The sequence below is a fragment of the Neopelma chrysocephalum genome, unplaced genomic scaffold, assembly GCF_003984885.1.
Source record: "Neopelma chrysocephalum unplaced genomic scaffold, ASM398488v2 Primary Assembly neopelma1_61b, whole genome shotgun sequence".
NCBI lineage: Eukaryota > Metazoa > Chordata > Aves > Passeriformes > Pipridae > Neopelma > Neopelma chrysocephalum.
The window spans coordinates 10767380-10781147 of NW_020897717.1; the positions used below are offsets into that span (position 1 = coordinate 10767380).

At 41.6% G+C, this 13768-nt stretch overlaps 1 protein-coding gene across 8 annotated transcripts in view; it reads right to left on the minus strand.

The window, feature by feature from the left end:
* Positions 1-13768, minus strand: part of USH2A (usherin) — a 379012-nt gene that overhangs the window by 15260 nt on the left and 349984 nt on the right. For all 8 annotated transcript variants that reach the window (XM_027681679.1, XM_027681684.1, XM_027681681.1 and 5 more), the window contains 3 exons: positions 13492-13719; positions 11145-12661; positions 9811-10132 (listed from right to left, as the gene is read on the minus strand). In XM_027681679.1, coding sequence (XP_027537480.1) covers positions 9811-10132; positions 11145-12661; positions 13492-13719 — 2067 coding nt within the window. The remainder of the gene's footprint in view (positions 1-9810; positions 10133-11144; positions 12662-13491; positions 13720-13768) is intronic.

The following is a 13768-nucleotide window of genomic DNA, read 5'->3' on the forward strand; positions in this document are numbered from 1 at the left end:
TGTTCCCCATTATCTTATTTGCTCCTGTATTTTGCACAGGACTGATGTGTACTTCAGAGGAAGTAAAAGAGCAAACAGAAGGGCTGAAATTCCTGAGTGTTTCTACTATCACAGCAGCCCAGTCACCCCTGGGAATAACAGAGAAAAAGAAGGAAAATGACAGTGGGGATGCCACATTATGTCCCAGTGTCGATTTCCTCTTCTGCATCCAGAATATTATTACTGGGTGCCAGCAGCTTTGAATTGCTTAAATAGAGATGAAGACCCATCCTGCCCTGAAAAACATGGACAAAATAATGGGACCATGATGTGCAGATGAGTATGTGGTTGGTTTGAGCCGGGGAATTGGCTGAGTCCAGGAGAAAAGCAACAGTGATGCTTTTGGAGTGCTGCTGCCTTCCCTCCTCCTCAGCATCCCAGTGCCCCATATTAGACACTATAATTATGAGCTGAGTTGGGAGCTGAGCTGAGGAAGGGATGTCCTGCTTGAGTGTGAGCAGGGTGGTGACAGGGACATACAGATACTCCTTATCTGGCTGCTAATGCACTTTTTATCTCCTCCCTTAGGTGAGGGAGATGTGGCTAGGCCTCTTGTACTTGAGCAGCATTCAAAGCACTCTTCTGAGGTGATGGTGCTGTCCTGACACACTGCAATCTGTTGTCACCTCATCACCAGGTTTGGGGTCATTAGTGTGGCTTGGGTTTCTAATAATAACCCTTTAAAAACAATCCCAATCCAGTGCAGCCTGGAGGAGACTGAGGGGAGACTTCACTGTGGTCTCCAACTTCCTCACGAGGGGCAGTGGAGGGGCAGGCACCAATCTCTGCTCTCTGGTGAACAGTGACAGGACCCAAGGGAATGAAGCTGTGTCAGGGAGGGTTTAGGTTGGATATTAGTAAAAGATTTTGCACCCAGAGTGTTGGGGTTGTCCTGTGCAGGGCCAGGAGTTGGACTTCAATGATCCTTGTGGGTCCCTTCCAACTCAGGATACTCTATGATTCTGTGCTCATCCCCTTCCATACTACAACTAAGGGGTTAAGGGACTTCTTCAGGAGGCAGGTAATTGAGGTTCAATCACATGCTCCAATGGAGGCAGTCAAGCCTGCTGCCTTCTGGAGTGAGAATGCCCAAGTGGATGATCCATCTTTGTTCTTGGGATGCTCCCAGTTATCCCTTTGGGGCTGTTTCACTTTGCATGAACACTACGAAATCAAGATTGACTGGGCAGAGCATGAGCAAGCAGGAGCAGACATGGTTCCCCAGCCCAACCTTTCCCTAGAGAGCTTGCAGGGGAGCTGAGGTTGAGGTCCACACTGGTGCCACATGCCTGTCTCTCTTGAAAAAAGGGCCAAGGTCATGGCCACATGTGCATGGGCCTGACAGACAGACATGCTCTGAGCATGCCTGCTAGACAGACACCAGCTATTCAGCCCTGCCAAGACATATGTCCAGCGGAAAACCCCTAGGTGTCTGTGAATCTCTGTAACGCCAGCTTCTGAGACAGCTGTGACAGCTAAACAGGACTTCTGAGGATCTAAATTCCAGATTTACACTGACCTAAGCTGGATTCCCTTAACTCCCTTTGCTTCTGCTCAACCATCTGTAAAAGGATGGATGGTTATAAAAACATTTCCCTGTGAGAATTGCTGTCCAAGTAAATCCTGGTCAGTGTTTGGAAACCCAGGACAGTAAGTCCCCAGCACTGACTACAGATGGAAATGCTGGTGTTTAGCCACTTCTCTGCATGAAGAAATGGGGCAGCATGGCAACAGAAACCACAATGAGGTTAAAATCAGACCTGTTAAAATCAGAGGTCATGGCTTCTCAAAAAGTCACCACACAAGTTGTGGATGAAAGCTGTTGCCTGGCTGACCTGGTTAAACTGAACTTTCACATTTTAGACTTTTGTAGAAAGCTTTTTGGGCTCACAAAAATCCTTTCTAAATTGTGATATAATCAGCACCAAAAATATTTCACTGCATTCATACAGAAACATAAAGAGCTTAATAGGCAGCAGTATTACTTACAATTATGAAAGACCACACAGAAACGTGGGGCAAACAAGAAGCAATATCTCAGGGATGTTTGGAATCACAAAACACAGCAGAAAGCCAACAAAAGTTTCTTATATCTTCACTTTCTGAATATTCTGCCTACAAAAGCATTAAGTCTGACATCATGCCGCATGGCTCAGCACCCTGCCAAAAGATGTGCTGCTGTTAATGGCTGCACTGACTCAAAAAAGCCAGGAGAGGGCTTCAAAATCAGCTAATGGGTTACTATTTAATGCTTTATCAATCTGCTGGCCCCTGGCCCAGACTGCACTTTGAAGTGGAGCCAGAGACAGAAGAGAAGGGGAAAACCTGTCCGGAGACCATATATTCAGAGGACTGAAGAATTCCAGTTACAGGTAGCTAAACCTGTTTTTTTTTCTATCATAAATGAGCCTTCACAGATCTCTGCTCCTGGAAGAAACCTGTGATCAGTTATTGCTCAAAATGATCACAGGACAACCTCAAGGTTCCTTGGTGTAGCAAGAAGGAACAAAACCTATGAGGAGACGAAAGGGGATTTCTGAGAAGAGCAGGCTCACCTTACCATGGTGAGCCTGTTCAGGCTTAGTAGAGCTAACAACTTCTCCCGTAAGAGGAATAAGGGCAACAAAATCACAATGGACCTTGAGCAAAGATAAAGAAAAATCATTTTATTGTAGATGCTGACAGCGGAAGAAGTCTATGAGATGACACCAAACTGTCTGAGTTCAAAAAGGATTTGGACAATGCTCTAAGGCACATGGTGTGTCTCTTGGGGTGTCCTGCACAGGGCCAGGAGTTGGATCCTTCCAATTCAGCATATTCTATGATTCCAGGATTCTATTTTTCTATGATTCCTGCTGACTTCCCAGGTCAGGAAGAGCTGGGATACTCTGCATAGCGCAGAGTCCAGATGTTGTTCACCCTTCCTGCTTGCAGAAAATCAGCTGAAAGGAGAGCAGGCCAAGGAGCTGATTACCAACCAGCAGTGGCTCCTGGCTCCCACCATGTCCAACAGGCACTGTGCCTTGTACTGCTTCTCACTGCAGTTAGTCTGCAGTCCCTCACAGCTGTCTCTGTGAGGGACAAGATCTCAGCTCTGCATGTGTCAGCAACTTGCACTGAGTTCCTGCAGGAGCTGAGAAAACAGCCTTTTGCCTTAAAAAAGTCTCATTAGTAAGTCACTACCTATCTTTGGCTTTGAGCACTACATAGAGCTGTAGGCAGGTAGGGCTGTAGGTTCTGGGGAACTGCAAGGTCATACCTAGCCACCCCTTTCACACATGCACATAATTCTACTCCTATGTGTAAGATTCAAGTATGACTTGGGGCTCAGCCCTTAGGGTATCCATAGATGGCACATACCTGGGACTGCTGGTCTTTCCAAGAAGGATTCAATGCTGTCATTACTTGGTGTGTGCCAGGAAAGACAAATGGTAGCAGAGAGGAGTTTATACCTCTCCTCTTTTTCTAAAGCTGTTTCACGGAGGCCTCATAGACACAGTACTACTTTGAGACTTTGCTTTGAATTTCTTGACTCAGATTTGTTCAGTTTCTTACCTTACACTTATATAAATGCAGAGTTTTCACAGTGTAATTATTTTCCAAGATAGCAAGATATTTTAGAGGCATATAAGATATGACATAATAAGTTCAGAAACACAGCCCCCAATTTTTAGCTATGTTCAAACACCAATCTGCAAAAAAATTGAGGAGACCACAATCTTGGCTAGTTAAAAATGGAGAAAACGAAATGATCTCCCTTTCACCATCAGTTGCAGCATCCTTCACAAGTCTTTCTGAACTGACCGCCGTGCTGCCTGGATAATTTGGAGTTACTTATGCAATGTCAGCACAGCTTAGAGCACAAAGCTTGTCTACAGAAATCTAGCACTCAGCATTAGGATAATGTATTCACATCTGGGCACTGCAGTGTTGGGCAGGTATTAGGAAAGCAGAAACTTTCAAAAGTGGGTGCAGTCTATGGTGGACAGAGCAAAGGCAAGGGAAAGAAAGCATCACATCCAGTCATGACCAGGGGTATGAGAAGGTAGTAAAGAAATGTGTGCTTTCCAATTGCCCCTCCTCGGATCCATACTTTCCCCTCTTCAACATTTTTAGTATCCTTATGGAGGTCATAAACATATAATGGGATAGATTTTAGGTCCAGACTTCTAGCACTGTGATAATTACAGCCTCTTAACATTGCTATTTATCTCCACTGTTCAAATGCTAATAATAAAACTACTAAACCCCTTCTGAGGAAGGGAAAGGGAAAGACCAAAGGCAAAAACTTTGGGACTTAAATAAAATTACCAAATTGTAAAGGAAGCTCATTCCATATAACATAGTATAATGCCAGTAACTAATGAGAGATGTAAACAGGTTTAACTCTAAGAGAGAGAAAATTAAATAATTTGTTTCCTATGGGTATATAATGAGATAGTTACCAAGTTCCCATGAGAGAGATAAGCAGATATTAAAAGGTCTTTCCAATACCTGTAATGGCTAAGGGCAACAGCTAATTCAATAGATTCGATCAAAATCACCACTTCTTTCTCTGCTTCTGATTTATTACTTTGGCTGTAGTTAGTCATCACTCATTTTAGTTTGCTTTTCAGCAGTCATAAATTATGCCTCATAAATAAAAAGATACAATCAAGGAAATCATATCAAGTCATCTACAGCCCTGGAGTATATTTTCCCCTGGTACTCACACTAATGTCTTTTTAAAGGATAGCTTGCCATGATTTTGAATATGTCAGAATCACAATTTACTGAGAAGGGTCTTGCAAGAGTAGTGCTGTAAGAGTCTCATTGGTAATTCTGGAAGCCAACAAATCCACTCTAATATCCATATTTAATTTAATGAACAGAAATCAAGGTTTTGTTGCATCAACACACTTGAGTTTAAAATGGTGTTGACAAGAGAAACATAGTGCAGAAGTGAGGCTTAATGAACAAAGTGGCCCTTCTCCCTACTGTGTACCTTCTACTAGGGGAAAGGAAGCATCTCATTTTGCAAAAGAGTATTTAGAATGGGTATCATCATTACATCAGGGAAACAATATAATTATGTCTGCTTTACTTTTCAAAAGCTGAGGTCAAGCTTGGTAGTCTAATGCTGATGTAGTATGAGAAACTCTCTTTAATTGGAAGCAGGAAGAGCAATGAACCCTGTAAGAAAAAGCAGTTTTACAAAACAACAAGCAGGTTATGGAAGAAAGAACTACATTTGTTTTGATGTCACTGCTTTGTAGTGCATCTTTCTGTTAGAGAGATGGGAAGAAATGGGGAATTAAAATTATGAAAAAGAGCCATATATGAGGGATATTACAAATGGGTGACCATCACTGGTCAGCCAGAAAAACAGTTTAACCCCACTTTAAACTGCAGAAGTCATTGAGCTGTTTGTAAGTAAGTAAGCAGCACAAACTGGAGCTCAGCCAACAATTTGACAGACAGGCTAGTAAACCAAGTGTCCTTCATGTCATCTCTGAAAAGTGACTAATAGGGCTAACATATTCTACACTCCATGTAGATGGTCCTTCCTTAATATTCATGACTTTGCACCCATTTTTTTCTCTTTATCTCTCCAAAGTCAGAATAAGATTTGTTTTTACTTTGAGAAGTCAAGACAGAGGACCCAAAACATATTTTCCCCTAGTGTATCTCGGGGTATTTCCTAGACCCTTTCCTTGGTTGCAGTAACTGGTGTGTGAGAAGCATGCTTCACAAGCAGGAGAGATGCTGTGCCTCCTGCAGTGGTTGGAGGCAGACAGCTTCAGCACTGCAGACCCTGTCTTGGTGCACTGAATAGTCCTCTCAGAGAATAAGCCTCTGCAGGGAGCCATAAACCTTTCTGAAAAGGGACAATTGCAATGTTCTGTCTTTTACATGTTCTGTGCCTGCCAAATAGAAATAAGGATGTGTCCTAAACCAGGAAGACATTAAGCCATTAATCTAAGGGAGCAGTTTTAAGAACAAAATTAAGTGCAATTGTGGAGGACTGATATTGCATTTGCATGGAAATCACACCATACCATGACAGCTCTGCTTTGCACTAAATGCCACAAGTCTCTGTTCAAAAGGGCCTTTCCTTAGCTGAGAAAAACAGGTCTGACTCTATAGGTTGCTATATGGTAATGCTGCACACCAGGCTCGATTCCTGAGAAGGGCCAACACATTCAGAAGTATTCCAGGAATCAAAAGATTGCACTTGGAAACTCATTAGGCCTCATGAGTTACAGAGTTTGTTTAAGGCAGGTTTTTTTTTCAGGAAATCATTCAATTGCATATGTTTAATATAGTTGAGGTTATCAGGCAGCATTCCAACAAATACCTAAAAGGCCAGATGCTCTAGAAAATGCAAGTATCTAAATGCACAAATAGACTGATAGAGTGAATTTCAAAGATCTAAGTAATTATTTTTGAGTATGGAACAGTAAGCACCGTATGCCACTTAAAAACCCACTGAAACCTAGCAGGTGCTAATATGCTTATGCAGATCTGGCCCTTAAATAAGCCCTTAAAGAATAAATGTGCTTTCTCAAAGAACAGTGACCTAAGCATTTAGGGGGCATAGTCCCTTTGGCCAGCATGAGCTTCTGAAGTCACTTCATCATTTCTGAAAGTGCAACTTTTGCATCTAGTCTTATAAAACCTAATATTCAGCTGAAATTTCCAGGAAAACAAACAAACAAACCAACAAAAAACCAACCAAAAGAACCCCCTAAAAACCTTCAGATCAGAAATCCTGATTTCAGGTCCAAGGAAGCTGTCAGGGCATTGAACTAAATCTCAGTGTCTCCAAAAATACTGGAGAGAGTCCCATCACAGCACTTTGATTTTTATCTGCATTCTGCTGGAGGAAATTCAGTTGCATTTAAAGTTTTATGTCCAGCAAACAAGCCTCAAATGCAGAGACAGGAGAATCAATACCCAGTTTAAGTGAAATATAAATCTGGGTTTCATCAGCATAATAGCAAAGCCAAGCCCTATACTTATGAATAACTTGTCTCACAGGCAAGATATAAATTGTCAACAATGGAGGAGCTCAGAATAGATCCCAGAGGACTGCTGCAAGTGACTTAAGCAGAAGACAAACACGTGCATTGAAAAACCTCTCATGGTGAAATAAATGGCCACTGGTGAAAAAAACCCAAAATGATTTAGAGTTCCAGTCAAAAGCTCAGCCTGGCTATGGAGCAGAACCAAGATAAAAAGTAAAGTCTTGAATACAGCACAGTAAACTACAGGAATCTGGTCAAGAGGTTTCTTTTTTTTTATCCATCACTGACAGATCATTAAAAACCTTGTAGCATCAGCTTCCCAAAAAACAGCTTATGATTGAGATAATTGAAAGTTAGTCCAACTGAGAATATGCCACAGCCAATGTCTACAACTTCCAGTTTGGAGAGGTTTTTCTTCATCTAAGAAAGATTCCTAACTAATAAGCAGGGTTTGGGTCTGCTATAATGCTTGCTATCCACTCAGCCCCATCTGCACTTGAATTTGTCACAGATCCTGTCTAAAGTAGCAACAAAATCTAGTCTAACAATAGTTCTGCCCACACATGCTGTATAATCTCCATCCTTGCATCTGCATCTGCAAGGATGGAGAACTTGATCCAAAACTCAGCTGGACACAGCCCTGACCAGCCTGCTCTATCTGGACCTGCTTCAAGCAGGGAGTTAGGCTAGATGCCTTCTGGGTGTCCCTACCAACCTACATGACTCCATGAGTCTATGACACATGTACATACAGCAGCTGCATAGACAAATGTGATAAAGCAAGATTTTAGATTTAATTCTTCATGATTTCTCGATACTAAAAAGAACAAAACAATAGTAGTGGAGCAGAGCACCAAACCGGAGAGGACCAGCTGATACGCTGAAGGGCAGGTCTGCCACTCAGAAGGGCCTAGCACAGTGGGTCATCAGGAATTGTATGAATTTCAGCAAGACAGATGAAAAGTCCTGCTCCTGGGAAGGAATAACTTCTTGCAGTGTTACAGGGTTAACAACTAGGGAGCTGAACAACTAGGGAGCTGACCGACTAGGGAGCACCTCTGCTTGAAAGGACCTAGAGGTCTTAGTAGATAGAAAGCTGAACATGAGCCAGCAAAATAATCTGGCAGCAAAGACAGCCAACATCTTGAGCTGATTAACAGGAGCATAGCCAGGCAATTAAAGGAAGTGATTACATGCCTTTATTCAGTATTTGTTTTGTTTTGGCCCCCAAATACAAGAAAGAGATTGATAAATTGGAGCCAAGGCCACCAAGGTAATCAGGGGGTTGGAAAACTTTGCCTATAAGGAGAAGCTGTGGCTTGTTCAGCCTGGAGAAGAGATGGCTTTGGAGGGACTTGATTGCAGTCCTCCAGCACATAACCACAGGCTAACAAGAGGGTGGGTCCAGGTTCTTCACTATGGTATGCGGTGGCAGGGGATAAGACAAAACAGGTTCAAGCAAAAAAAGTTCAGACTGAAAGTAACAAAAAAATTTTTTCGCAATGAGGACAGCCAAGCAGTGGAACAGACTGCCCAGGAGGTTAAACAATCTCCCTCCCTGAAGGTTTTCAAGATGCAATTGTATAAAGCCCTGCACAACCTCATCTGATCTCTTAACTGATCCTGCTTTGGGCAGAAAGTTGGGCTGGATGGCCTCCTGAGAGCCTTCCCAACCTGAATTATCTTGCAATCCTATAAAATAAATGAGCCTGTAAAAAAAAGATTTGCCACCACTTTGCTCAAGAGGGAGAATGCACGGTTTTATATATACAAATGCATTCTTAAACAATTTAACTTTTGGGTTTTTTAGGAAAATGGTTGTAAAGACTTTGAGGATTGCCAAATATATTTCAAGGTATCATTGCAAACAGGATTAGTAATGAGGTTTGCTGGTATCTTGTTCAGTGGCAAATAAGCATGCCTATTAATAGACAACATCAAAATAAAAAAATCAACCTTATCCTGCTATGATAGTATGTCCACTTATTTTTAGAAACAACAAATTCAAGGCTGTTTTTTTGGTGAGGCTCTAAACTTCACTAACTCATATAAAAACTTGGCAAAGATTTTGGATGGTTATAAATAGGAAAGTTCTTAGTTCACAGTCTGTAGTCAAGTAAAGCCTTACATTACCAGTAGTACTGTATGATAAAATGCTGCTACAAGTTGTAACTTTGATATAGAAAACAGTTACAGGTGAAAGAATGGCAGAACTGGTCTCAGGCTCATAAGAAAAACAACACTAAAAATACCTATGTGCATGAGAAGTAACCTCAACTATTAATAGGTTCACTTTTGAACCACCCACAAAATCTTGTAATTCTAATGACTAATTTAAAGGAAAACAACCCTCTTGACCTAAACTGCTCTAAGATCATAAAGTAAAAATTAATTCATAATAGATTGGAGGAGTATGGAAAAAGAAAGAAAAAATAATGAAATAAGCTGCCTTTTAAGAATTAGAATTTGACACTACTCACATAACATTAGAGATTTGCAGAAGCTCTGGAGGGTACATAAACATATAAGAAATACAGGCACCTGTGACTAAGGTAGAGAAAAACGAATGCTGAATGAATATATTGCTTGTACAAAATTATTTTCAGCTTCTCAGCTCTTTAAAATACATTAACAATAATCATTCAGGTTTCACAATACTATTAACATTAGAATTGAGATGTGTATGTTCATTGTACGTGTAAAGTAAAGCTATCAAAGTGTACTGAAATCATAATCGGAGCTGCTAAATAGCTTCAATTCCCACCTGATATTCATACTCTGTGTAAGGCAGCAACTTGTCATCTTTGAAGGAGGTTGAAGAACCATTGTAAACAAGTGCGAGGTCTAAATTTATGTGAGCTTGAGTTGTTCGCCTTCTGTAAAGTTCATAGTATAAAATCTTCCCGTTTGGCTGCTTTGGGCCAGTCCACAGGATGGAAGCAGTCGACTGGAAGCCTCCGGCTGTTGTCTGTATTTCGATGAGAGGGGCAGGCTGCACTGCCGGCGGCGCCTCCAGCGTCTGTACCGATGCCCACTCACTGGAGGCACAACCCAGCTCTGTGCAAGCTTGGAGCTGTACTTCATACCTTTGGGAACACAAATCAGGAACAAAGTGATTAAAACACTGCAAATACAAACTGTGCGTGAAAGCTGGTGGATTTCTTAGTTTCTCCCGGTCTTTGGAATTTTTAATAGGAACACAGTTTGCATGAACACACAGATTATGTGCCATATCTTGTGTAGCAAAGAGGAAGAACGCTGTCTTATTGGGTTTTACTTGGTTGTGGTTTGTTTGGGTTTTTTTTTTTTCAGAGCAGAATTAACATCTGCAGGAGTCAAGTGATCAAAATCGTTTTGATTTTGATGATATAAATCAAACTGATAATTCACTGTAGGAAATTATTTGGATGTCGTTTGAGAGCTGTAAAGCTTCACTCTACTACTCTTCTCTCTTCGGATTTAGATTAGTTATATGTAAATAGTAGACAAACTTATCAACTATGTAACACACACAAATTATGCCTACACAAATATATAAGGAAAGGTCAGGTAAATAATCAAGAAATAGTGGGGAAGATACTTCTACAGTATCGAGTGTGCTTCTGTAGCGGAGTCTGGTACCCTCTCTTAAGTTTTAGCTTTCACTTCATCACAAGTCACTTGTTTTCAACTCGAGGCTACAAACATGTTCCTGGTGTGACTCTTATTAATTTCAGCTCAGCTGCTCAGTAGATGGGTGAGCTAATATGACTTCGTCTCTCCACCCCAAATTTTGTCATCTCAAGCCTATTTATTCTTGAATGCAGACATCTTGCAAAAGATACAGCAGTACAAGATTGCAGGTTTTGGAGTCTATAGCAGAGTACTGAATTACCTCTTCTATTAATTACAACCTAAGTCAACACTATGTACTTCATCAAGATGATATATAGCTGGTGTTACTATAAATTAAAAAAAAAATCCTGGTTTTATCATTTGCTTTTTAGAAAACAAAACCCTATGGATCTGACTATCTTTAATCAAGATGGCTGAGCTGTCAGCCAGCCCACTGAACCTTCCCGCAGCATTTATTCAACAAATGAGTTCTTCCAGACTTACCTACTGTGGGGCTGTAGCTGTGCCACTATGTATGACCGTCTCAGAAAGGAAACATGAGATGCATCGAAGTCAAAAGTTTTCTTTCCTGTTTCAGCAGGCTTGTGGATGGAGATTGTGTAGTTTATTATGTCACCATTCACTTTGATAGGAGGATCCCAGGCCACTAAAATCTCATTTGAGGACCATGCCTGCAACCTAGGAGGCAACATCCCAGATGGAGCAGAAGGGTTGGTTTTTATCTGAGCTGATGGGCTGGTCACGCTCCCTTGACTGTTATTTGCAGTGACAGTGTAGCTGTACTCCATGCCTGGCGTTAGGGTGAAATCAAGATAACGAGTTTCCAGACCTGAGTAAACAAGTACACCATCCCTTCTTAGCTCGTAGCTTGTGATGTTACCATTGGGCTTATCTGGAAGTTTCCATGTGATTTCAATCGACTCTGAGCCCATGACAAGCAGCCTGGGAGCTTCCATATTTAATGGTGGAGCCTCCATGGTCATCACGGACTGGGATGTACTGGCTGTGCAGCCCCCAGCAGTACAGGCAACCAATGCAAAATCATACTGTGTGTAAGGCTGTAGATTAGAAACCAATATTTGCAAATTTTTGCCAGGATAATACTCTTCATTGTTTAATTTCAATATGTACTTGGTAATATCTCCATTTTGTATTTGGGGAGGTGCCCAAGATGCATTGATCTGAGTGGCACTGACAGCCTGCAGAGATGGTGGGTCCACCAAGGCAGGAGCTGCTTCCAGTGTCCGTATGGCAGCTGGCTCACTGGTGGAGCAGCCTCCCATTGTACAGGCAACTATTGCGTAGCTGTACACTGTATAGGGCAGTAAGTCTTCGTCCATGTAGCTGAGAGTAGCAGCATCAAAGCTGAAAGGGTAGAGAACATCATTCTTTAGCAGCCTGTATGACTGAAGAATGCCATTGGGATGTGCCGGGGGGGCCCACGATATGAACACTTTATGGGGGTTAGCTGACACCACGGATAACCTGGGGATGGCAAGACCTTTTGGGGCAGTTTGACTAGTCTTTGCCACTGTCCAGGAGCTGTCAGTGTAGCCTGCTGCATTCCAGGTGCGTATTTTATATTCATACCTTGTCCATGGCTGTAAACCTTTATCATTATATACGAATGTATTACTTTCAGTGTTATATTCTGCGAAAACAATTTTCTCGTCTTCTGTTGTCGCTCTGTACCCTGCAGCATTTTCTTCTGTGCATCTGTGAATAACTTCATAGCGAATTATTTTTCCATTTGGATTAATTGGCTGCAACCAGCTCAGTTCAACATTGGTGGCATTCACTGCCTGGATTACAGGTGCCATCTGAGACACTGGGGGTGCTTCGTCTGTCCGGACTGGCTGGGGTGGAGAACGAGTGCATCCTGCTGCATTGCAAGCCTCCAGTATGAGGGTGTAGAGAGTGTACGGCTCGAGGCGCCTGAAGAGGAACTGCCGAGATAAACCACTGTACTCCAGGTTGTCATCGCTGAAAATATTGTAGGTCTGGTGGATAAAGAAAGAAAAAGAAAAAAAGGCAGGCAGGGAAGGAAGGACAGAAGCCAGGATAAAAGGAGGGAAAAAAACCAAAACACTTTTGTCAATAACCAGTAGATGAGATTCCTTAATCTTTGCAATAGGGTAAGGACTATCAACCAGTGATTCAGAAACTTACTTTCTTGCTAGTAACAATCAGCACACAAACAGGTCATTGATACAAAAGGAGTGTTTTGATCCAATTTTCATGATTTTTTCATTTTGAATGCAGTAATAAATCACTTAGTGACAGTTTTCATTATATTTGATTGTTATCTAGTTTCACTGCGAGGCTCTCATAGGCTAGAGGAAAGCTTCTCACAGACTAGCTCTAAAGAAAATCACTTATGGAAAAAAAACTCCAAATAAACCTCTCTAGTTGCAAACCTTGCAGGTAAAGGTTTACACTCAGTTGAAACCACTGAGGTAAAAAAAGTCCCGAATTCCAGAACAACATTCTGTCAAATCCAGGCTTTCTAGAAACACATTTTGATGGTGTCTAATGTACAAAAAGTAATATTATGAGCTTTCATGTGTAGCTTTCTGTGCAGTCAATGAACAATTTGGTTCAGTGTAAATGAACATTTACAGTCATGGAGTAGCACAAGAATGTTAATACTTATTTTAATATAATGAAAGCAGAGGGAATTCACAGAGTGCCTTGTGCTTACACAGGACTTCTGTCTTATTGTAAACTATAATGCATTTGATTGAGTCATTTTTAGCAAAAATGCTTTCATTTGATATTCAGCATTTCCCTTCTCTTTTTTGATCAAGTCAAATGTCAAGATGAAGATTACCTTAATTACACCGTTGGGCTGGGAGGGCTCTGACCATTTTAGTAGCAGAGCCCTGCCATTTTCCTTCTTTTCCACAGTGAAGTTGCTCAGGCCACTGGGCGAAGCTTCCAAAGTGCGCACAGATGTCCAGGGGCTTGAAACCTGCCCAGCATTGTTTACAGCTACGACATGAATATGATATGTTGTGAAAGGTTTCAATCCAAATAAATGAGCCTGATGCTTTGTTCCCTGAAGCAAAAATACAGATGTTTGAGTTAGTTAAAAAAGTAATCAGCAT